A 26,418-nucleotide genomic window follows, 5' to 3' on the forward strand; every position below is an offset into this window, starting at 1 on the left:
GGAACCTCCCTTGGAATGGAAAAGTTGACCCCCTTCCCTCCAAATTATTGTAACTTTGAAATTAAGAGGCTTTCAGGCAAAGATATGGGAAAAGGAATAACAGTTCTTTACTAGTATTAATATGTATAACAAGGCAAACTAACAACAATAACTATGGCAGCAACAACAAACAAAACCAGAAACCCAGTAACAGCCTTCTCTCAGCTGTCAAGCACTTTCCCCTTTAGTGTAGTTATGGTCACAGCCAGCAGGGATGCTGCTGGCTCCCAGATGGGTAGGGCAGGTGTGAGGATTCCTTCGCAGCTGCAGGGGGCGCTGTGGCACAAGTTCAGACGCATCTCTCATGTGGTGATGGCAGGCGTGCAGATGGTGAAATGGACTGTAGCAGGAACCTCGGAGCAGTGGCTGGGATGGCAGGGCCTGCCTCACTTGCGGGTAGCAAGTAAAATGTAGCAGAGAGTCCAGGGCTGTGCCCAAAACTGTAGGGTGTTCAGGTGTCAGGTTACAGTGTAGCAAGAAGTCCCGAAGCAGTGGCAGAGAGCAGCAGGGCTGGGTGGGGGATCACTCCCCGTGGTAGCTCACTGGCCATGGCTGGCCCCTGGGTCCCCTGGTTCAGGCTGTGCAGAGGGGGGGGGGGGCAGCCCCCGGAGGGGAACAGGGTGGTCCAGGGTCCCAGTGTGGCACACACTGGCTCTGGGCTCCCAAACAGCAAAGAAGCAGAGAAGCAAGGCAGTAAGCTCAAGTCACAGTGCCAAAGAGAAAGGGGAAAGAAAAAAAAAAAAAAACGGGCAAAAGCCAAACAGCAACTGTATGTCTCAGAGAGGTCCCACCACGTGGCAGTGGAGACCAAATCGCCCCACGAGAAGAGGAAGCAACCACCCCTCACCCCCCAACTTTCACAGGAAATCCTGGGCTGGCTCTCACTCATCGAGATACTCCCAGAGCTGGGGGGGGGGCAGCAGTGACCACCCCGGGATGCAAAACAAAAAACAAAACCAAAAGAACCATCCCCGAGACATCCAGCCAAAGCTGTGATCTAACTGTGTGCACTTTTGGGCTCCATAATGTAAAAAAGATATAAACCTATTGGAGAACATCCAAAGGAGGGCTATGAAGATGCTGAAGGGTCTAGAGGGGAAGCCATACAAGGAGCAGCTGAGGTCACTTGGCTTGTTTAGCTGGGAGGAGACTGATGGAAGACTTCATCATGATCTACAGTTTGATCACAAAGCGGAGGGGCAGGCACTGATCTTTTTTTCTCTGGTGGCTGTGGAGAGTTTAGTTCAAGCATGGCTTAAAGAAAAAGGCCATGAAGGCATACAGTTGAGAGAACAGTAAAAGGTAGTTGCGAAGCAGTTCCAAAAGCAGTTCCCAGGCTGATTTCTATAAACAATTAGACTCTCTCAGGCATCACTTTATAAACAATAAGGTTCTCAGACAGTCTTCCCGTAACAAGCGAAACACCCTCTCTGGGAAAAGATGGCACCCTGGGAACAGATATGGAAGTTTTGGGAACCTTTCATATCACAGTGGGAACACTGGTTTTGTTTTTAATAAACAACTATAGGTATTGTAAAACAAAAGGAGTGGTTAGAGTTTTCTCTGTTAGCCTATCATGGATCTGGATTTTGGAATATGCATGAAGTCAATTAGCACTGTTATTTAAAGTGACTGATCAATCAATAAATAGGAGTTTGATGCATTAAAGGATGGTCGTCTCCCCTTCACTTCAACAGGTGGCCAGTGACAGGACCCAAGTGAACATCATGAAGCTGTCAGGGAAGGTTTAGGTTAGATATTAGGAAAAGGTTCTTCATCCAGAGGGTGGTTGGGCACTGGAACAGAGTCCCCAGGGAAGTGGTCACAGCACTAAGCCTGTCAGAGTTAGAGAAGCATTTGGACAATGCTCTCAGGCACATGGTGTGGTTCTTGGGGATGGTGGTGTGCAGGGCCAGGAGCTGGATTTTGATAATCCTTGAGGATCTCTTCTAACTCAGCATAATCTATAATTTTATGATTAATTTTTATTTGGCTTGTGTACTAGAACATCCAGTGGATTTTTTTCTCACTGTTTTTATGAACATGTGTCATTCTCCCTATCACAAAGAAGCTGACTTTTTCTGTTACCTTGCTTCTGTGTTTATGGTCTTACTGATTTTTCAATAATTTTCTAATTCATAATGGCATTACAGATAGTTGAATCATCTTGGTTGAGTTTTTACCTTACATTTACCTTTTGAGGGAATGTGGTGAAATTTTATCACAGTTTATTGTTTCTGTGTATTGACTGATATTGGATTTCCAAGCAGTTAAAAGATATTTATGTGAGAGAACACTGCAGAATAAAGACTTCAGTCCAGCCAGTTGTCATTATTCACATGGGTGTGGTTAATCTGCAGTCCATTTTACATGTACACCTATTTAGTAAAGAATGGGTTTACAATTTGTAGAGTTTGTCTCACTCCTGATAAAATGTAGACAATTTATGTATGTATGGTAACATAGCTGTGAGGTGAGAAGACATTCTTTCAAAGTGTAGTGATGTCACTTTGACGATCATAGTTTGATTTGATTTTTGCCCCCTCTTCCCCAATTTGGTTTCCAAGTTTTTCCTATCTATATAGCCTCTCCCACATGGTGAACAGGGATGACAAATGAAAATTTTGAATAATTACTATTTTTAAACAGAAACATATATTTTGTCTTGAACAATTAATGTATGCTAAAGAGTTAGTTGTAATTTTATTGGAAAGTTCAAATATTAATTAATGGATTTGTGTTTGGCTTTTCACAGGGACAAAAAAAGAGACAACGAAAAGGTCAAGGAAAAAGAAAAGGCCAAAGAAAAGGAGAGAGACCAAGACAAAGAGAAGGAGAGAACCTGGGACAAAGAAAAGGAAAGAGAGCGAGATAAAGAGAGACACAGGGATAAGGACAAGGAGAAGGACCAGGAGAAAGAACGGCATAAAGATCGAGAGAGAGTTAGAGTCAAGGAAAGGGATATAGACAGGGACAAGGACAAGGAAAAGAACAAGGAGAAGGAGAAGGAAAAAGACAGAGAAGAGGTAGACCAGAACAAGGAAAAATATGATGTTATGAAAGAGGGGGAAAAGGATAGAGAGAAGATTAAGGACAAGGAGGACGAGAAGGACAGAAGGGAAAAAGGGGACAAAGAAAAGGAGAAAGATGAGAAGAAGGAGCAAGAAAGAGAAAAAGAGAGAGGTGATAAAAAAAAGAAAGAGAAGAGATCCAGAACACCCCCAAGAAGCTATAGCTCTTCAAGATCTCGTAGCTCCAGCAGGTTTGTTTAGAATTTTTAAATGCTTTTTTGGACTTGTCAGTACAGTGATGCACGATGTAAAATGCACATCCTAATTTTTATTTATCAGTATCACCATGCCACTTACCAATTCAATTTGTATTCTTTCTGATTCTTAGATTTCCCTATAAAATAAAATCCATTCCAAAGAGCTCTATATGATGCTTGTTGGAAAATAGTTTATTTTTGGGCAACTGATACTTGCCTTTCACATTACTGTATAGTATAGTCCTTGAGGACAGTAAGTAGATGGTTCTTATGCCATTTCACTGTGCTGGAGCCATCCAAAACTTATGATAGAGGGACATGAAACACCATCTTTGTCCTAATGAAAGTTGGAGTCTCTGGTACATAGTTTCTTCCTTACTGACAGTAAGTTGTACAGTTGTACAGTGTTGGTCTGTAACGGAATTTGTTGGGCTTATGAACAGTTGGATGGTAGTATTTGCCACTTGGCCACCTAAAGGATGGCATGCAATGAATTCTCTTGGCTGGATGGCTGAAGAGCAGGAAGCAAGCATGTTATTTGGCTGACTAGCCATTCACAAAGTGAATGTATGTATCTCTGTTGAAAAATAAGTATGCCTTGTTTCGTTGGTTAAATGTCCAGATACAAGTACAAATTAACACTTCTTAACCATGCTGACAGTAAACAGGAAAGCAGTCAAGGTTAATCTATCTGTTGTTTTTGCCTGTGAGGGAGGGTAAACTGGGTGGAAGTCTGGGTAAATTCAATCTAGCAAAAGGAGACTGTGAGATTTATTTTAAACTCTGTAACTGGACTAACTCAAGCATATTTGTTATAAATGATCAAATCAAGAGCCAAATTTATAAGAAACTTCATCAATAATTTATTAGATTTTCAGCAAAATAGTTTCGATCAGGGAAAAAAATCCACCACAGCCAAGGGCAGCGTCGAGCCTGGGATCGGCACTGGGTGAACCTGGATCTGACCTCCAAAGTGTCAGAATCTCCCCCTTGGTTCACACCGACTGCTTCTTGCAGTGAGCTTATATACAGTTTATGCTGCCTGGGGCAGAAATGACCAAATGTTCCTTTGTGTCCCTTCACACACAGAGCTGGGGCTATACATGTGCAGAGGTAGGCAAAAGTTGGGTTCCAGGTGTCTAGATGATGTCAGAGCACTCTCCAGGAGTCGGTATTCACATGTAAAGGGTGGTGCCGGTAGTAGATGCAATCTTCCATGAGCAGATCACTCTTGAGTGGCCCAGACATTCCAGGGAAGTCAGTGATCATGGCCCAGGAAGGTTCCATTCATACGTTAACAGGCTTGATATTATCTTAATGTTTTCCCGGAGCTAATTGAATAAAAATAAGACTCTGCTCCCAGCCAAGGTGGCCAAAAGACATGGCTTGGATTTTACAATATTTTATACATAAACAGCATGAATTAACTCGACCATATACTACATTTTCAAAAGCATAGCAGCTAATTTAAGTTCAGAAGCTTTCCAAATACTTCAGCAATTATGGAGTTCAATAACATCATGTGACAAATTCAGATAGAAAATTTTATGTTACCTTGAGAGAATGAAATGCTGGATGAATTGGGAGAAGTTCTACATATAATAATCACTTCCCTAGACAAAAGCAAAATTTTCATACCCCTCAAAATTCAGGAGTTTATGGTTCATATAATGCAGAAAATGCTGTAATGGTTTCTGAACATTGTTTGGGTTATATGAAATGTCCATGCTGCTCTGGAGGTTTATGGGCAAAATATTGTGGCTTCTTTAAACATATACAGCTTCCTATTTTAACACATTAACATTATTTTATGGGTTGATGTCCTGGTTTAGGGCAAATTTGTAAAGAATCTGCAAAGGAGGGCCCCTCCAGAGAGCAAACTCACACGGCCCCTCCCCCCAACTGGTTCGGGAAGAATTCCTCAGAGACAAGTGGAAAGAACCTGTTTATTTGACTGGCACAGCAGCCCCAGCACACAAAATGAACAATACCAGATGACACCACTCTGAGAAAGATGACAAAATCAGAAAGTCTCTTTCGGGTGTGGTTGCTCTGTTCTCAGTCCCTCTGGCGCTGGGGCAGCTGCTGCAGGCCAAACGGTGCAAACCCTCGGTGTTCCTGGGTTCCAGTCCGGAGCAGGTTCGAGATGGTCACAGAAACAGGAGAGGAGAAACAGTCCAGGAAGGAATTTGGACTGTTTAGCTAAACTAGCTAATAAGCAGAAGCCAAAGCAGAGCAGAAGCGAGAGCAGAAAAGGGAGCAAGCAAAGCAGCAAGCTGAAAGCAAGAAGCGAAAACAGCCCTATGTACTGCCCGTCTCTGTGTCCCTGATAAGAGAAATCCAAACAAAACTTCCACTCTTCAGAGCCGGTCTTAAAGGCACAGAACATATGAATGGGGATACAAGCATCATAACGTCACCCCAGGACAGTTGACTACTTGCACAGAGTAGAGGTAGTTCTGTTAACTTTGAAAACGATTACTGCATGTATGTATCAGGAGTCTTGAATTAGATAATTAATTGTGCTGGACTGACCTAGGTTGAATGCCAGGTGCTCACTAAGCAACTCTATTGCTCCTTCTCCTCAACTGGATGGGGGAGAAAAATACCAAGAGTTGACATAAGAAAGGGGAGAGATCACTCACCAATTACCATTATGGGTGTGGTAGGTTGACCTTGGCTGGATGCCATGTGCCCACCAAGGTGCTCTGTCACTCTTCTTTCTCAGCTGGACAGGGAGAGAGAATAAGATGGAGAACTGTGGAAGGGGCTAGCAGTGGGCCTGTTAGCTAAAGGAGCAAGAAGTAAGAAGAAGAAGAAGCTGATAAGGAGCTTTCTCCAAGGCCGTAACCAAGGAGATCGAGAGAAGGAAGATAAGAGCATTCTGCAGCTGGATGAAGCATTTTTAGAAAGTTAGGTGGAGTCAGAGTAACTTTTCACCAATGGCATGGTATTGAATTATTGTGGCCAATAGCTAAGGTAGAAGAAGGGTAAACAACTGGAAAGTGTATAAAAGATCAGCCATTTTCACTAATAAACTGTTGCCAAGTGTTACCGAGACTGCTTGTGGTCTCTGCTTTATGTTGTGACCGCCTCGACTGCGACAGAGAACAACTGATAGGTTGAGACAAGGCAGTTTACTAAAGCAAAAGTGAAAGTTGGTGTGTGCACAAGCAAAGAGAAAAAAAAATTAATTCTCTACTTCCCATTCAGCCACTTCCTGGGAAGCAAGGCATGTGTAGCAGTTGCTCTGGAAGGCTGGCACGTTAAAAAGGGAGATTTCCTCAACCCTTGGTGTGGGGATGCTTAGTATTTAATTTGTCTGTAAGCACCCCAGGAAAGCTGAGACCCCAGTGCCCAACCAGTCTGTCAGCCTCCTGTTAGGGAGACCCTTCACTGAACAGTCCAACTGGATTGGAGGGTGACTCAACTGACTTAGGAAAACACACCAACAGCATAAGGGAGACCCCTCAGCAAGTCTTCCCCTTTATTTATGTTACCCACTGTCAGTGCCTGTGAAGGACTAACACTAACAGTTAATGGAATAACACTATTAATATAAAATTGTGACAGGTTAAGGTTCAAGGATTGTCAGTGATGGTATCTGACTGCAAAAATGTATTCAAAGCAATACACAGACAAGCTCTCCTCCCCATTAAAAGTATTCAGCATGCAGAGTATGGTTCTTACCCAATAGGCATCCCTATCCGGAAAAAGACAGGTTCAACCTGTTGACTGATCCCAACAGTTACAATGGAGTCTTCCCTAACTTTTCTCCCATTCTCCACTTACTTTTATATTATTTCTTTATGTTTAGGTGGAGCTTGAGTGACTCTAGTCATACATACCTTTGTTACTGCTTGGTATAAAATTCTGTTGCTTTGCTTTTAAAGATACAGTAAAAAAAATATAGAGCACATGCCCAGTGAGGTGTGGTGACACCTTGGAGGTGGGTAACTGTGGGATGGTGCTATGCATTCATATTACAATTAGGCTATAATGAAGCAAGTTCATATGAGGAGAGCAATTTCAACACAGTTGATGGCTCAGCAGCAGGACATCTTTTCCTATCTCCCCTGGTTGACAGGTGCTACTTGGTTTATCAGCTGCAAAGTACCATTGAGTTCCCCTCCCTTTAAGGATTTCAACAGAGCCTAGCTGCAGTGTGTCCACTCGGTTCCACCCTCCATTCCATCCCCTTTAGCAGGTGCTATGGTTGCGGATTGTGGGTGTGGGGAATTATCATAGAATAGGTCTTGAGCATGCCAACCGCATTCTATCCAGGAAGTGGCAACTGTATTTTAGCCTATAATTTCCATACTGTTTATAACTTATTTCAGGATGTGAATATAACTTCTCAGTTTCCTCTAATTTTATCCCCAGGCATCTTTCCACAAAGGCAAACATTGTAAATAAGGAATGTTCCCCCTTCTTCCCCATTTTCTTAGCTTTTATATCTGAGCAGATATCATATGTTATGGAATATCCCTTTGGTCAATTCAGGTCTGCTGTCCTAGTTGTGTCCCCTCTGTCATGGTTTAGGAATGGTATTTCCCAATTTAGTGTTTCCACTGAAAGGCTCCAAACCACATGCCACTTCCTCACTCCCCCCTCCCCCTCCCTCCTGCAGCAAGCTGAGAGGAGAACTGAAGGCACAAAAGGCAAAGATCATGCATCAAGATAAGAGCAGTTTACTGTAAACATCAGTGAGATAAGAAAACTAACAGTAACAGCAACAGTAGTAATAACAATGTACGAGAAGGAGGACACGATTCACTGAATCATACCCATTACTCACCATGGAACCCAGTAATAGGGGAACCTCCACCATGATACTCCCAAAAGAGACCTCCTTCCCCCACCCCTGGCAATGAGGTGTTATAAACTAACCAGCCCTCCTGACTACTGTAGAAATTAACCCTATCCTGGCTGGAATCAGGATATTATCCACCCCTTAATCTATACCATATACTCATGCCCAAATCCTACACCTTCTAACTATATACATACATACATATATATAAAATATATATATATATATATATATATATATATATATATATATATATAAAATATACACAAGCACAAATATAATTTCCATAGTCAATGGCCATCCCTCCAAGATGTCTGTTAAGTTAATTTAGTCCATGACTGTGAGTTCTGTCCATCCTAGATGTCTTCTAGGGCAGGAAGGCTGGTGTGCTGTTGGCTGATTGCGAGTTGTATCAGGAACTCACGACTGGTGTATCTGGAGCAGTCCATCCTCATTGTCCATGGTAGTTATAGCATACAGTTGAAGTGTCATTCAGCAACCAGTATTATACAATTCAATATTACCGACTGTTCTCATCCAAAAATCGAATCCCCTTGAGGCACACATCGTGTTTCTCCATCCATGTGCATTATCCACAAGGTACACCCACATCCTTGAGCAAAAACAATCCCATGGATGGGTTTGCCTTTGCTTGAGGCAAGACTAATCCAAACTGTCTTCTCTAACACATTCCTCATACGCACCACAGGAACTTTAACCCCTTCTACAGTATGTGGAGGTTTTGATTGGGCAGGGCCAACTTGATTGGTAGAGCCTTGGGTGTTAACTAACCAGGTGGCCTTCACTAGATATAGATCCCACTGTTTGAAGGTCCCACCACCCATTGCTTTCAAAGTGGTTTTTAACAGTCCATTGTACTATTCAATTTTCCCAGGAGTTGGTGCACGATAGGGAATATGATACACCCACTCAATACCATACTCTCTGGCTAAGGTGTCTATGAGGCTATTTTTCAAGAGTCCCATCATCTGAGTCAATTCTATCTGAGGTGCTATGTCACCACAGGACTTGCTTTTCAAGGTCCAAGATAGTGTTCTGGGCAGTGGCATAAGGCACAGAGTACATCTCCAGCCATCCAATGGCTGTTTCCACCATAGTAAGTACGTAGTGCTTGCCTTGATGGGTCTGTGGGAGTGTGATGTGATCAATCTGCCAGGCCTCCCCATATTTATATTTTGACCATTGTCCACCAGGGGCTTTACCTGCTTGGCCTGCTTGATCATAGCTCATGTTTCACAGTTATGGATAACCTGGGAGATAGTGTCCATGGTTAAGTCCACCCCTCGGTCACAAGCTCATCTGTATGTTGCATCTCTTCCCTGATGACCTGAGGTGTCATGGACCCATCCAGCCAGAAATAATTCACCCTTATGCTGCCAGTCCAGATCCACCTGAGATGCTTTAATCTTGGCAGCCTGATCCACCTGTCCATTGTTGCAATGTTCTTCTGTAGCCTTACTCTTGAATACGTGTGCATCTATATGATGTACATTTACTGCTCTATCCAGGCAGCAGTGTCTTACCACAATTCTGCAGCCCAGACAGGTTTACCTCTCTGCTGACAATTGGTCTTTTTCCATTGATCCAGCCACCCCCACAGAACATTTCCTACCATCCACAAGTCAGTGCAGAGGTAGAATGCTGGCCATTTCTCTTATTCAGTGATATCTAAAGCCAGCTGAATATCTTTCTTGTCTGCAACCTGACTTGATCCACCTTGTCCCTCAATAACTTCCACGACTTGATGCATAGGACTCCATATGGCAGCTTTCCATTTTCAATGTATCCCTGCAATATGGCAGGAATCATCATTAAAGAGAGTGTATTGCTTTTCATTTTCTGGCAGCTGATTATATGGTGGTGCCACCTCTGCACATTTTACCTTCTCCTCCTTTTCTGATGATAGTCTGAAATTTTAACTTTTGTGCCAGTTCATGATGACTTCCAAGGTCCCTGGGTGATTGGGGTTTCCTATTCAAGCTCATTGTGTGATCAAAGGAATCCACTTACTCCAGGTAGTATCAGTGGCATGATGTGTTGCAGAGACTTTCCCTTTGAGCATCCAGCCTAGCACTGACAGTCAGGGTGCCAGGAGGAGCTGTGCTTCAGTGTCAGTAACTTCTGAAGCAGCTCCAATCCCTTTATAAGCTGCCAGTATCACTTTTTCAGTTGAGGTGTAACAGGCCTTGGATCCTTTGTGTCCTTGACTCCAGAACCCTAGGAGTCATCCTTAAATCTTCTTGGGTACTTTTTGATAGAGGCTTCAGGAAAGACCAATCTCCCCAGATGCAGTGTAGAGCACATTTTTCACATCTTGTCCTGTCCTGACTGGCCCAAGGGCTACTGCATGAACAATCTTCTGTTTAATTTGTTCAAAAGCTTCTTGTTGTTCAGCACCCAACTTATCAGAAGGTAGAGAGGACTTACAGTCTGACCATATTCTGAAATATGCATCCTCCAAAAACCCACAGTGACTAGGAAAGCTTGTGTTTCCTTCTTGCTGGTTGGTGGGAACATAGCTGCTATTTTGTTGACCACATCCATTGTAGTCTGATGATGTCCATCTTACCAATTTATTCCTTAAAACTGAATTTCCTGAGCAGGTCCCTTGGCCTTACTCTACTTTATGGCAAAACTGGACTTCAGCAGAATCTGGAATATCTTCTCCCCTTTCTCAAAAACTTCTTCTGCTGTGTTGCCCCACATGATGATATCAATGTGTTACAAGTGTTCTGGAGCCTCACCCTTTTCCAGTGCAGTCTGTATCAGTCCATGGCAAATGGAAGGGCTGTGTTTCCACCCCTGGGGCAATTGATTTCCGGTGTACTGGACACCCTTCCAGGTAAATGCAAACTGTGGCCTGCACTCTGCTGCCAGAATAATGGAGAGAAGCACATTAGTAATGTTGATGGTGGCACCACTTTGCTGCCTTGGACTCCAGTTTAGACTCAAGTTCCAGTATGCCTGGCACAGCATCACTCAGCAGTGGTGTGACTTCGTTCAGGCCACAATAGTGTGTCAGTCTTCACTCTCCACTGGACTTATGCACTGGCCATAGAGGACTATTAAAGGGTGAGTGAGTCTTGCTGACAACTCCCTGGGTCTCCAGTTCACAAATCATCCACAGACAGGGGCCATGGAGTCCCAGTTAGTGCGGTATTGCTGACAGTGCACTGTTGTGGTAGGGATCAGTACCTGTTGTTCTTCAACCCTCATCAGTTCCATAGCAGAAGGGTTCTATGAGAAACTAGGCAAGGTATTCAGCTGTTTAATTTCCACTGTCTCCACAGCATCTATCCCAAAATCATAGTGATGCCCTTTTGGGTCCTTGAAATACTCTCTCCTCAGGTAATCTGTGTGAGGGATGCATGGGGCCTCTGGACCAGTCACAATGGGGTATTTTTGCCATTTGCTCTGTGTCAAGCTCACTTTAGCTTCCAGTACAGTCAGCTGTTGGGATCCCCCTGTCACCCTAGAAATAGAGATGGATTCTGCCCTTAAATATTTTGATGGCATCAGGGTACACTGTGCACCAATGTCAACTAATGCCTTATACTCCTGTGGGTCTGATGTGCCAGGCCATTGGATGTTCACAGTCTAATAGATCCGATTGTCCCTTTCCTCCACCTTGCTGGAGGCAAGGCCCCTCTAGTTCTGGTCATAGTACTCATTGCTCACTTATGGCAAAGATGACTTGGAGGTCCCTTCAAGAGTATCAGAAGTAACATTATCCCTTCTATTCTGTCTGAGCACTTGCTCACTGGAAACTAGAGCGACATTTATCCTTAAAGAATTTCCTGCAGTGGTTGTCCTTCCTCTCAACTCACGTACATGTGTTGCTAGGACAGAGGTGGGTTTTCCATCCCATTTCCTCATGTCCTCTCCATGGGCACACAGATAAAACCACAGGTTACCTTGTGGTGTGTACCCTCTCTCTCAAGCAGGGAGGTGCTTGCTCCCAATAGCAGACTCTGGTCCATACTGGTGGGGCATGGGACATTTCCTCTCTAGCTGTCTCGAGTCTTTCAAATTTGTCTGCTATCTTGGACAGTCTTTCCACAGCTGAGGTACCACAACCACATGAACAGACCAAGCAACATTGTGACCAGAGGCTCCATATCTAATATAACAAATGCTTGTGGATGCCCCGCTTGACTCCCTACACAAAATCACAGACTTGTTAGGGTTAGAAGGGATCTCTGGAGATTATGTAGTCCAACCCTTCTGCCAAAGCAGGTTGTATTGGATCTGACTGAGATAGAGTTCCTTTTTCCTTAGCAGCCCTCACAGTGATGTGCTTAGCATTGGTAGCTGGAAGTGTATTGATAACATACCAGTGTTTTGGCTACTGCTGAGAAGCACTGTCCCTCTAACATTCCTTCCCCCCATCAAGAGGCTGGGAGCAGGCAAGATCCTGGGAGGGGACACAACCAGGCCAGCTGACCCAAATTAACCAAAGGGATATTACATACCATATGATGTCAGCTCAGATATAAAAGCTAAGGGAGAGAGGAGGAACAGGGGGGATTCATTATTCTACATTTGCCTTCCAGAGCAACCACTACACATGCTGAAGCCCTGCTTCCCAGGAAGTGTCTGAACATCATTCGCTGATGAGAAGCAGAGATTAACTTTCCCCTTTGCCTATGCATGCACAAACTTTTGCTTGTTTTTTTTTCCTTTGCTTTAGTAAACTGCCTTATCTTAACTTACTAGTTGTTTTCCATCTTATTCTCTCCCCTGTTCCACTGGGGAGTGATAGAGCAGCTTACTGGACACCTGACACCCGGCCAAGGTCAAACCACTACAGTCCTTTCAGCGCCCAAATGTGGGATAAGATAAAGGCAGTTATACATATATATATTGCATGCTATAGTAAATGGTAAATAGCAGTTTTCAAGTAGTAAGCTCCTATGCAGGACATGGTGTTTGTCAGCTGTGCTGCTTATCACTCTGTTTTGCTGAGTTTGGGAACATGTTAAGACAAACAATGATGAGTGAATACAGCTTCTTCTCCCTGCCCAGGGTGGATGTGAATGATTTTGTACTGCAGACTTTCATGGTCTTTGCTCATCCTTATGTAAGCTGTTTAATACTCTTAATAATATTAGCTGATACTGTTGGTTCACTATGGAATTCATACAATCTGTCATCATCCTGGTATAAGAGAAAACAACCTTTATGTGAAGAGCTATTGAAAATCTGCCCTGTGGAAAAATTTGGTCAGGTTCCTAGGGTAGTTATCACCTCCCATTGCCTGGGACTTTACACCCAAACAGGTAAACAACCCTAGTAAACTGACCTGTCAACTGATAGAAGGGTGCCTTGTTTACCCCCATGAAAACCAGCAGCTTCTTGCCCTGTACTAGAGCCTGGCCTGTGCCAACTGAACCACTGCTCAATACTCTCACAGGACTATAGTTGACACAGGAATCCAAACTGCATTTGAGGACACTATGGCTGAGACAGGGACTCAAACTACAGCAACTACAGTAATTGCCCCTGTAGTGAAAACAAAAAAATGGACAAGGCAAGTTGCAGGCCCATACTACCAATTAGTAAGGGAGGAAGAAGAAGAGGAAGTAACAGTAGGAAAGGAGGGATTAGATCAAGAGGCAGGCCCTTCAACAAATAAATTGAAAGGAGTGAGGCAAATCAAATGGGAAACTGAAGTTACTTGGTATTGCAGCCTGAATTGCTGCTAGTTAAGTCCAGGGTAAAGAAGTAAAAAGGCCTTTGCATAATATTCACAGATGTTTAATTCAGCCGCGCAGTGAGATGTTCCGAGTTCCCAAAGCCCACACGTGTATATGGTCTAGGTTACTCAATCCCCAGGGGGTAGGGGGTGAACCTGGTCTCGAGGCAGCACAAAGATGAGGGCCAATCAGGGAATAGGGAGAGAGTGGCTCAGGGACATAGGAACAGGGAAAGGAGCCAGTGGGGCTGAACAGCTTTGAGGGAAGCGTCTTGTGTCCCTCCAACCCAGGGGATGCCCCCCAGGGTCTCCACAACTTGGTCCCTGGCCTCATCAGAACTTTGAGACTTGCAAAAAGATTACAGTTGCCAGCAAGGTGAGCGGATTTCTGCCTGGCTGCTTTTGTGCTGAGATAATGGGGCCAACAGTCAGTAGTTAGAAGGTCATGAAGCCCAATAGCTGAGATGCCTTCCTAAGGATCAGAAAACTGAAAGAGGAACTGGAAAGGAAGGAGCAATTTGCAGACTCTGGAAATGTCTTGTCGCAAGCATGAGGGCAAGATATCCATTTAAGGAAGATCTTGTGAGCTCCCCAGACAAGTGGACCACTACAGACAAAGGTATCCAGTACTTAAGAGAAGTAGCAGTGCTGGAAATCATCTCTAGTGATCTAAAAAGTGACACAGTCCCTAAAGATCCAGAGGATGTCCCTTGCACAATGTCCATGTGGAGGAAGGTGGTTCAAAGCCCCCGTGCATCATATTCCAGCAGCTTGGTATCATTGTATTATCCACAAATGGATACACCAGCTGTAGAGATGGCATCTTCCTGGCTCTGAAATGTAGAAGAAACACTGGATACTTCCTCATCCCTACAAGCCATCACCCCAGCTTGTAGGGGCAGCTCAAGAGATTGGTCCTCTCCTGCTCTGGTCAGAGGGAAGTCCCAAGCTCAAGCGATGTGGTGAACTCTGGTTCTTTCTGTGTGACCAGAGAGAGAGCATGAGGAAGTGGAATGGTGAGCCCACCTTTGAGCTGGAAGGCCATGTCTGTGAACAGAGAGGGAAGAGAGCTGTTAAGAAAGGGTCATCCAAATTGACTCCATGTCATTACTGCAGAGACACAAGAAAGCAATCAGCAATCTCCCAGACATAAAAGAACTGAAATCACTTCCATTAACCCTGGTGAGGACACTTCTGATCTGGCATCCCAAAGGTCAGACAGTGAATACTCTGACCAGGAACAGAGGGTCCCTGCCTTCAGCCAGGAGGAGGAAAGGGATGACCCGGTATACTGTACTGTGTGTATTTAATGGCCTGGCACATCAGATCCCCAGAAGTATAAAGCTTGAGTAGATACCGGTGCACAGTGCACACTGATGCCATCAAGGCAGAACAGTGTAGAATCCATCTGCATCTCTGGAGTGACAGGGAGAGGCCAGGAGTTGTCTGCATTAGAGGCTGAGGTGAGTTTAATGGGACAAATGGGAAAAGCATACCATTGTGACTGGCCCAGAGGCTCCTTGTATCTTTGGCATTGACTACCTCAGGAGAAGGTACTTCAAGGATCCAAAGAGTATAAATGGGCTTTTGGTATAGCTGTGAATACAGAAAAATCAAACAGTTATCCACCCTGCCTGACCTCTCTGAAGATCTCTTCATCATGGGATTGCTGCAGGTTGAAGATGAGCAAATACCAATTGCTACCAGGACAGTGCATCGACAGCAATATTGCACCAACCGAGACTCTTAAACTCTCACCCAGAGCCAAGGAGTGATCAGCAGGACCCACTCACCCATTAACAGCCCCATCTGGCCAGTGTGAAAGTTTAATGTGGAATGGAGGCTGATAGTGGAGTATTGTGGCCTCAATGAAGTCACACCACCTCTGAGTGCTGCCGTTCCAGACATGTTTGAACTTCAATATGATCTGGAATCAAAAGCAGCCAGATGGTGCCACAACTGATATCACTAATTCATTTTTCTCAATCCCTTTGGCAGCAGAGTGCAGGCCACAGTTTGCTTTCACTTGGAGGGGAATCCAATACACCTGGAACCAACTGCCCCAGGGGTGGAAACACAGCCCCACAAACTCCTGTGAATTGATATAGACTGCACTGGAACACAGTGTTACCTAGAGCAGGTTACACAGAAATGTGTCCAGGTGAGTTTTGAATGTCTCCTGAGAGGGAGAATCCACAACCTCCCTGGGCAACCTGTTCCAGTACTCTGTCACCCACAACATAAAGAAGTTCTTCCTCATGTTGAGATGGAACTATTTGTGTTTTAGTTTATGGCCATTGCTCCTGGTTCTGTCACTGGGCACCACTGAAAAGACTCTGGCACCATTCTCTTGGCACCTACCTTTGAGATATTTATATGTAGTGATGATACCCTCTCTGAGCCTTCTCTAGACTAAAGAGGCCCATCTCCCACAGTGTTTCCACATAAGAGAGATGCTTCAGACCCCCCCATCATCTTAGTGTCCCTCCACTGAACCGTCTCCAGTAACTCTTTGTCTTTCTTGTACTGAAGAGCCCAGAACTGGACACACAACTCCAGATGTGGCCTCAGTAGGGCCAAATAGAGGGGGAGGATCACCTCCCTCAACCTGCTGATCACACTCTTCCCAATGCACCCCAGCATATCATTGGCCCTCCTGGCCTCAAGGGTACACTGCTGGCTCATGGTCAACTTGTCATGCACCAAGACTTCCAGGTCCTTCTCCACAGAGCTGCTCTCTAGTAGGTCAGCTCCAGCCTATACTGGTCCTTGGGGTTATTCCTCCCCAGGTGCAGGACCCTACACTTACTCTTGTTGAACCTCATTAGGTTTCTGTCTGCCCAACTCTCCAGCCTGTCAAGGTCCTGATGAATGGCAACACAGCCTTCAGGTGTATCAGCCACTCCCCTTAGTTTAGTATTATCAGCAAACTTACTGAGGGTACATTCTATCCCTTTGTCCAGGTTGCTGATAAGCAAGTTTTTTGTGTTTTTTACACACCCCACTCTCATATGATTTTCTTACCAGCTCAACCCCAGGTTTCCCATAGCAGTCTCAGACATCTGATTCCTTAATTTATTCATGGTGCAGTAACACACAAACAGCTCAAGCTGGTGCCTTCAAGGAGGGACCCTGAACAACTGAATCCCTGGGCTTTTATATCCTTCCAGTCTATCTGCACAATATTCTGGGGTCTTCCTCCTGAGTCCTCAGCTCCTGCTGTGTCTCAGTGTCCGATCACATGGCTGGTGCTACAGGTCCCTGTGCCCTTTGTTGTGCAAAAGGTCAGTGCCAGTTCACAGCCTCTTCCTGGGGCTCATGCTATTTCCCACCACCCAGAGTTTAATCTGCAGCTCGCACTGCATCTGCACACTGAGGTACCTGCACAGAATGTATTACTCAACGCTCACGAGAGTGGAGTAGAGGGGGTCTTATTCCACACTACCATCATTCTTCCAAGTACTACTAGTTGGAGACAGGTGTTGTGAAATGTCTCAGTCTCAGAGCTTCTGTCTGTCTCAGAATTCAAAAAATTCTAGCACCGCTAGACCTAATGTTGGTCTAAGGCAAATCTTGGAGTGATTTCTAGTGAACTTTATTTAAATCAACAGGAAGTTGGCTCCTGCCATTTCCCTGTGGAACTTTTCCTTTGAGGCAAGAATGTTAGTTCTGTGTATGATTTAGAGTCACAAAATCAGTATCAAATTTTTCAAACTATTTTTCCTTAAATTTTGCTGTATTAGTGTTCCTTAAGAGTGTGAATAAAAACAGGCACACAAAAATCTTTTTACAGACAAATGTAGCATAGAGGTAGGAATGGCGTCATACACAGCTGTAGTTCTTCAACTTGAAATATGAAAAGCAGAAACTGAAAATTAGATTCAATGAATAAACAGTTTCTAGTTGAAACATAATTACTAGGGTGCTTACTTGGTTGCTCACAGAAATGTATGCAGGAAAACAAAATAAAGGGTATGTACTCATTGTAGACCAAGTGGGAACACTGTCAGAACAATATATTAATTTCCAATGTCCCCATTTGAAAACAGGTGGTGATAAATGTAAGGATGTTCAAAATGAGGTGCATGTTAACCAGCGAACAGCTGATCAATGATTGTGGAGGTTCTTTCCATGATTTTGAGGCCACTTTATATCTTTGTTTACCAAAAATTTAATCAAACTTAAGAACTTGCTGAAAAAAATAGTTATGAACTTTTGTCCTGTGCAGCATCAGGAGATCAAGCTAGATGATACTGTCAGAGTATGAATCCAAATAGTGATACTAGGTATATCTTAGTTTATGCTTTTGTAATTTATCTAATAGCTGTTGTTTTCTTGGCCTTCCTAAATATTAAAGAAAATCAGTGGTGTCACAATCCGTCTGTATGAATGGGGTTCGTGATGGTTCGTGGATTGATCTCAGGGTGCAAAAAGAACCAACACGGTACAAGGGGATTTGCAGTGATAATCAAAACAAATGCACCTTTATTGAATGATCACAGCAAAATGCGATAGAGAGATTAAGGGAGAGAAAAAGATAGAGAAAGAGAGAGAGAGAAAGAGAAAGAGGGAGATATAGCTACCAAACGTAGAGACGAAGTCCTTTGGTCCAGTCCAGTCGAGGATCCACCTGTTACGTCAGGGAGATCTCGAAATCTCTAGCTAACTCAGAGGTTTTTATTATGATAACTCTATTGGAAATTGTGAGGAGAGGGGGAACATACAATAAGGAATAGATGTAACAGATAGTCCATGTTCTCAGCAGTAAAGGAGAGCCATTGTTTTCTTGCTCCAGTGGTCACAACCTGCAGGCAAACATCTCGCTTTGGTCAGCTTGCCTCCCCCCACACACCTTCCCCGGGTTAGGGGTTTCAGTCCCAGTCCTTGGAAGGAGGAGAGGGGCCTTTTCACATAGGGGTTTCATGTCTCAGTCCTTGATGGAGAAGCTTCTTACATCTCAAGTTTGTCTGTCACGGTGGTTGCAAACAAATGAGAGGGGTCTTCTGCAGGGGACCACCCAGAACTCAAGAGAAGTCCAGTCAGGCCGAGAGGCAGGACAGCTTCCAAGGCTATTGTTGCAAAAAGGGCACGGTGCCCCCTTCTTTGGGCTCAGTGTAGCATACAGCAAACAACACCTGTGAACAATAGCTTAGCACTGTGCTCTCAGGCCTGTGGCATGTGTAACTTTCTCCTACAGAGAACACAGGGGGGGGTCTTCTCTTCAGTTGTCCCCAAATGATGATCGTGAGGCAGATGAGGGAAAATTCGGACAGACTCTCACAAGTGGGAATTGCAAAAGCTGGTATGCATAAGTGTAACTTTTGTCTTGTGTCTTAAAATGCCCTGACAATTAGTTTTTAACTTCCCTGTTGTCTTTGTTGGTTCTTCCTGTCTGCTTTTCCTGCCCTATGAAGAGGTGATAGGAAAGAGTCATCTTTGACAGATAGGTAGTATGTTTATGTTAAATGAAGCTTTTACTTGATCAATTTTTACTTTATTTTAACATGTGCCTCAGTATTTTTGCAACCAGTTATTTAATGTTCTACTCTATTTGAGATCAGACTCCATAACAGCAACTTCATCAAATTTCATACATCTGTATAAAACAGCTGTTTTGTAAAATACTAAGAGCTCTTCAGTGTGTTATAGAATAATGCATAGGTTTGCTGAGCATGGACTGCTAGGAAAACAATTGATATTAGCATTTTCATTTTGATTTTGACAACAGCTTGAGATTCATTTTGCACTGCTTGCTACTAAACCAATATGAATGCTAGCTTATGTATTCAAGAATTAAATATCAGTCATACTAAACTGGAATTCTAGTGATCTTAATCTTGCAATGTTAATTTTTGAAGTCTATATTGCTCAAGTTTATGCCTTTTGTCTTAATTTGTCTTTTCATTCAATTGTATTATTTTCCTGACTGAAGAAACTTAGTACAGGATTAGTGAATACAGTGTGTTTCCATTGTTATCACATATAAGTACAAGCATGTAAGGATAAGCATAAAACTAAAATCTGAAAGGAAGGACACAACTTTTTTTTCCTACTTCTCACTTCCTTTCTCTCCTTTCCCATCAAACTGAAACATATGATTTTTTTTGTTGTTGTTGTTTATATGGTTCATATACTATTGGTCATAGATAATGTTATATTCAGGAATATTTGTTTAGTTCTGTCAGATCATTTTAAGAGCTTTCTGGTTTTATTCAGTTGCTGAGTTTATTATTTTTCTTCTTTGGTGATCTTGAATTTCTTGGTCCTCCAGAGAAAGACGTAAAAGGAAGAGTAGAAGTCTCTCCAAGTCTCCTAAAATGACCAAAAAGAAGTCTTCACAAACTCCTTCTCTGAGAAGGTTAGTTTGCTATAAACATAAAAGCTAATGAGCAGTAAAGGAGGAAAAAGTTGTAGTATTTTTTTAAAACTGAAATGCGATATAGAGATCATAGTTATGAAATAAGCTAACTCAATTTGTGTTTCTTCTGGCTTTTGGTTTTTTAGTTTGGAAAAAGCTCTTTAGTAATTTTCATTTCTAAGGAAAAGGTCTATTTTTCAATAAGCAGAACACTCAAAAGTGGATGCAGATAAATATATTGAAAACAATTTGGGAAGTATTTTCATTGATTTACTGCCTTTTCATTAGTTATCTCAGATAATTTCAATTGGTCAGTATGATTCAGTTCTAAGTTAAAACAGGCCAAAAAGCCCTATATCAATTTGATCTTTGGTATGCTTTCAACTGGAGAGTTTTTAATCTGTTAGCTCTTTGCAAATATCATGTATACTGAACATGTGCATCCTTTAGCTCTTTTCCCTTGTCTTTGTGAAGGCATTTTTGTTATGTTTGTAAGTGACTGAACCTTTCTGAAAGAAAGCAAACCAGAATACCAACATTCATAGTTATTGTACAATTTACTGCACAGTACAGAGTATGCATTGGTAGTACATTTGTTGCTGTGGGATCAAATTCTGATTTGAGTAAAAATTTTCCTAAACAGAAACAAGAAGGACAAAAAAATAGAAAGAGATAGAAATAATGAAAGAAAAGAAAGGGAACACTTCAAGAAAAAAATTAGTAAAGTAAAAGAGGGAAAGGAGAAATCTGACAAAAGCACCACTACTTTGAAGGTAAGCTGTGTGACCAGGTGATAAACAGTGGAGTGCTACAAGTGGAACAATTATTGGAATTTCCTCCCTTCTTCATCTTTCTTTCTCTCACCCTTCTTTTCCCCACCCTTCTTTTCCCCCATTTTCTTTATCAAAGTATTGCCACTTGATTGAGCTTGTGTGAATAGGTTACTGAAACACTTTGTTTTGATTTCTTTCTCTTTCTGTTCTGTGCCATATGTTAGGAGTTGACTGGCTGCCTATCTGTATGGGCAGGCATAAAGGAGATTGCATAACTAAGCAGCAGGGTTCAGGGTTAGTTTGCCTGTTGTGGTTTAACCCTGACCAACAACTAAGCACCACACAGTTGCTCTCACCCACTCCTCCTTGAAGGGATGGGAGAGAAAATCAGAAGACTAAAAGGGAGACAACTTGTGGGTTGAGATTAAGGCAGTTTAATAGGAAAAGCAAATGCTGTTCTCACAAGCAAAGCAAAACAAGGAATTCATTCACTCCTTCTCATGGGCAGGTAGGTATTCAGCCATCTCCAGGAGATCAGGGCCCCATCACGTGTAGCAGTTACTTGGGAAGACAAACACCATTGCTCAGAATGCCCCCCCCCCTTCCCCCATCTTTTAATTCCTATGAAGAAAATGAGCTCCATTAATGCCAAAACCAGCACAGGCTTTTGATCTGAAAGGATTTTTAATAAACTTCAATTCTGCAGTTCAGCCTCTCCCTGGTTGCTTTGGTCCTGGACTGCATATTTGACTCTGCAGGAATAAAACTGAAGATTTAAGAAAAGAGTAGTATGGGATTTTCCCCTTGCAAAATAGAAGGTGATGTGATTAAGAAAAGAAATGTCTTCAAATGTTTAATTTATAATTTAAAACCCAGCATGCTTCTAAAGAGTAATTTGTGGTACTCGGAATTATTCAACTGTTATAAAAGAGCTGATTTAGATGACTCTGTCCACATGCTTAAGTAATTGCCTTACCCAAGAACTCTCTTAAAATTAACCTGACAAAAAATATAAAAGAAAAATTGCAATTCTGTTTTAACACATGTTAAAGTTTTGATTTCGGGAGCTTTTTCTCATCGGTGCCATGATACTGCTTGTTCGGTATTACCCGAATATTGATCATAATGACAGATCACTTTATGGCAATGATTTATTGGGTGACAGGTTATTACGAATGCCTAACTTCATCCAATTACACAAACAAAAAAAGACTTTAAAATAATGCTTAATTTAAAAGTTTTTAAAACCCCTGATACCTCTATTCTGAAAATTGCTGAAACAAGGTGTGTAAAAATTCAGGCATTAAAAATATCAGTAATTGGTTGGAAGTCATATCTTGTAATGTTTAGACAATTTGGTTTTTTTAATAATTTTATCTTTGGTAGGATAAAGATCACACTGAAGAGGATCAGAATTCAGAAACTGACAAGGAAGTAGGCAATAGAGATACAGAAAGGATTGGTGAAATCCAATTGCAACAGAATGGGAACTATCAACCAAATGACGAAAACCATTCAATTAAAATGGAAGAGGTTTAAAGCAAAAAATGGACCACTGACTCAACTAAGGGATGAAAGCTGAAACTTTTTATTTCCCAGAACAAGGAAGAAAATATCAACATAATCAACCTGAACATGGTGATAGTACTAGTAGCTCTTCCAATTCTAGTGACAGTTTTGTCTATTTCTTGCTGTAAAGCAAGAGAGCACAGACCAGTAGTTATACCCTGAAAAGGCAGATGACATCAGAACTATTCATGTCTGAAAATCCATGGGTCTCCATGATGGCTGTACTTACTTGTAAAATGATGTATGTTAAGTTTTGCCATTTTCTGTTACAAATAAGTAGAAACTGAAAGATGTAAACCTGTACTATCAAAAAAAAGCTGAATATATGCATCGAAGATTGTTTAAAGTTCTGATTGTTCATGAATTTTGTATTGACTTGCTTTTCAGGTTAAAAATCTACAAAACCTTCAATGTGTACTGTTTGATGTGCTTCTAAATGGTGCATAAATGTACACATTTTCTTCTGTTATAAATGAAAATTATTTTTAAACATAAACACAGTTTTATGGTTCTTATGTTAAATGCCCACTGACTAGTTTGTTTTTCATTTGCTTACTTCTTGCGATTCTTGGATTTTATTTAAAACAATTTCTTACTGTTATGCTTAAAATAATTACTTCTTTTAAAGTACTTGAACAATGCACGATAATTTCTGTTCCAAAAAGGAACATGGCTATGTTATAGATAATAAGTTAGCTTACTGGGTTATTTTGGGGTTGTTTTGGTTTTTTGTTTATTTTTGTCCTTCCAGATGTAAGCACATTTATATGATATTATGATAACTTACAGCTTTGTTTTGAGTTGTACGGCAGTGTGTCTGTTCAGCTGCAAATAGTACTGGTGCCATTATGAAATATTTTTTTTCTTACTTATTTAAAAAACTATGGGATCACACGCAGAAGCTTTAGTGCCTTCTTAAAAAATAATGTGGTATTTTCAAGAAATGTTTGTGCTATTACTTATTTTCATCTAAATCTTACATTATTTCTATTGCTATTTGCCACCACAATACTGTAGACAAGAAAGCAAGTAATTTCTCAGAAGGACTTTTTGATTCACTTGTTAAAGTACTAAAACTCCATTTTTTTTTTTAATTACTAGAAGAGATTTATAGGTGAAAGCAAAGATGCATTTTGGGTACCACCGCTGTACAAAAGCAGTAGCTGAATACAAAGCCATTTCTGATCACCTGCATCAGACAGTCCTTTAGACATTTAATGCACATTTGGATGGCCTTAATTGTTACCTCTCCATCGTCATCTCTGATACCTGTTGGGTGATCAACAAGAAATCATATGCAAAGCTGAGGGGATAAATAATTTTGGAAAATGTTCTAACTTACACAGGAGTTATACAGTAGAGATTTTTTTTTTAATTCTTGAAAGAAAAAGCATGTAAGAAGAGAATGACAAACCAAATATTTTTGTCAACTAACACACTGAGTACTTGAGTACTTTGAGTATTGTGTCCAGTTCTGGGCCCCTCAGCTTAGGAAGGATGCTGAGACTCTTGAACACATCCAGAGGAGGGCAATGAGGCTGGTGAAGGGCTTGGAACACAAGCCCTATGAAGAACGGCTAAGGGAGCTGGGGTTGTTTAGCCTGTCAAAAAAGGAGGCTCAGGGGAGACCTTATCACACTCTACAAGTACCTGAAAGGTGGCTGTAGTCAGGTGGAAGTCAGTCTCTTCTCCCAGGCAACCAGTGACAGAACAAGAGGACACAGTCTTAAGCTGTGCCAAGGGAAGTTTAAGTTAGACATTAGAAAAAAATTCTTCACTGAAAGAGTGATTGCACACTGGAGTCATCTGCCCGGGGAGGTGGTGGAGTCACTATCCCTGGACATGTTTAAAAAAAGACAGGACATGGCACTCACTGCCATGGTTTTGTTGATGAGGAGCTATTGGGTTAGGTCATAGGTTAGACTTGATGATCTCAAAGGTCTTTTCCAACCTAGTGCATTCTATGATTCTGTAACATGGCTTGTACCCTCTGAATTAATTTAATCAGTTTCATCATTGTGAGATTTCTTAAGAGTCATACCTTTAAAATTTATACCTAAAATCAAGTAGATTATTTTTACAACAACTTTATACAATCAAATTACTTGCCTTACTTCATGGGAAGTTATTTCCTTTAATTAAAGCAAAATAATAACATATTGACTATTTGCTTTCAGTTTGTTTTCATTTTCCTTTGCATAAGTAATTCTTATCACAAAAATGAAAAAGAAAAGCATATTACAGGGAATGTAAAATAACCCAGTTTGATTGTAAGATGGTAATCACTTTTTTAATAGGACTTCATGTTCTTGAGACTGTGTACATTTAAGACTATAGAAAATGCTTTACCATGTAAAGTATAGATACTCATTTTTGTGATGTTTAAGCCACATGCTGTTGATTGGTAAGCAGCTTATTTTGATCAAAGAATGACAAATTTGTATGCTTATAGAAAGACTGTGAAGGACTGTGTCTTACAACAACGTTCTTATTTATGATGTGTAAGTAGCACAGAGCAAAGAAATTCTTTGCATACTTGTCCTTGCTACCATTTCACTAATAAAATTAAATATTTTAGAGGGAAGTTTGCTTTTACATGCTTTCAGTTGATCTGATGCTGGCTGGATGCTTCCCCTCCACAGCTGGACAGGGGAGAGAAAATATAATGAAGGGTTCATGGGTTGACATAAGGACTAGGAGAGATCACTCATCAAATGCCATCATGGGGAAAATAGCCTCAAATTAGAGATATTGAATCTATTGCTTACAAAATCAGAGAAGGATAATGAGAAGTAAAAGAAAACCTTAAAAACACCTTCCCCCCACCTCTCTCTCCTTCCAGTTCTACCTCCTACCACAATGGTGCAGAGAGATAGGGAATGGGGGTTATGGTCAGTCCATCACACATTGTTTTTCCCACTGCTCAGGGAGAAGAGTCCTTCCCCTGCTCCAGCGTGGGGTCCTTCCAATGGGAGACAGTTCATTAATTTGTCCAACATAAGTCCATCTCACAAGCAACAGATCTCTGTGAACCGCTGCAATGTGAGTCCATTCCATGGGCAGCGATCCTCCCCATACTGCTGCAATGTCGGTCACTTTTCCACGAGGTGCAGTCCTTCAAGAACAGGCTGCTCAGGCATGGGGTCCTCTCTCCACAGGCCTCCTGCAAGGTCACAGCCTCTTCCCAGGCATCCACCTGTTCCAGTGTGGGTATCCTCCACAGGCTGCAGGTAGATCTAGGCATCCCCATGGATCTCCATGGGCTGCAGGGGAACAGCCTGCTTCACCATGGTCTTCACCACAGGCTGCGGAGTCTCAGCTCTGGTGCCTGGAGCACCTCCTCCCTGTCCTTGTTCACTGACCTTGGTGTCTGCAGTTGTTCCTTTCACATATTCTCACCCTACTCTTCTCTAGCCACAATTACAACTGCACCACAATGTTTTGGTTTTTTTCTTCTTTTTAAATATGTTATCACAGAAGCGTTACTGCCATTTCTAATTGGCCCAGCCTCGGCCAGTGTCACATCTGTCTTCGGAGCTACCAAGGATTGCCTCTGTTGGACATGGAGGAAGCTTCTGGCAACCTGTCACAGAAACCACCCATTGTCCTCACACTTGGCCACTACATTCAGGCAGCTTCTTTGATTTGAAATGGGCATAAAAATTAAAATAATATCTTGGAAAAGCTAAGTTTCTCCTTTGGGAGAAATTAGAATTCTGGCAGTGTATCACATTTCCGCTGAGATTAGTTGGATTTCCTGAGTTTTGTTATCCTGAAATGGCATAGCTCTATTATATAGCAGTTACAGAATATGCAAAGGATTGTGTACAGTTAGCAAAGAAACATGCCTTAGAAAATTATTAGTTAAGGATGGAAGCCTTA

The 26,418-nt window shown here is 42.1% G+C and overlaps 1 protein-coding gene across 1 annotated transcript in view; it reads left to right on the top strand.

The window, feature by feature from the left end:
• The window catches only part of LOC131095402 (splicing regulatory glutamine/lysine-rich protein 1-like), a 94,794-nt gene extending 72,288 nt beyond the window's left edge, over positions 1-22,506 (top strand). Inside the window, exons 10-13 of the mRNA XM_058043096.1 lie at positions 2,795-3,301; positions 20,108-20,194; positions 20,838-20,967; positions 22,354-22,506. Of these exons, the coding sequence (XP_057899079.1) occupies positions 2,795-3,301; positions 20,108-20,194; positions 20,838-20,967; positions 22,354-22,506 (877 nt within the window). The remainder of the gene's footprint in view (positions 1-2,794; positions 3,302-20,107; positions 20,195-20,837; positions 20,968-22,353) is intronic.
• Positions 22,507-26,418: the final 3,912 nt, after the last annotated feature.

Source organism: Melospiza georgiana, chromosome W, assembly GCF_028018845.1.
Source record: "Melospiza georgiana isolate bMelGeo1 chromosome W, bMelGeo1.pri, whole genome shotgun sequence".
NCBI classification, from domain to species: Eukaryota; Metazoa; Chordata; class Aves; order Passeriformes; family Passerellidae; genus Melospiza; species Melospiza georgiana.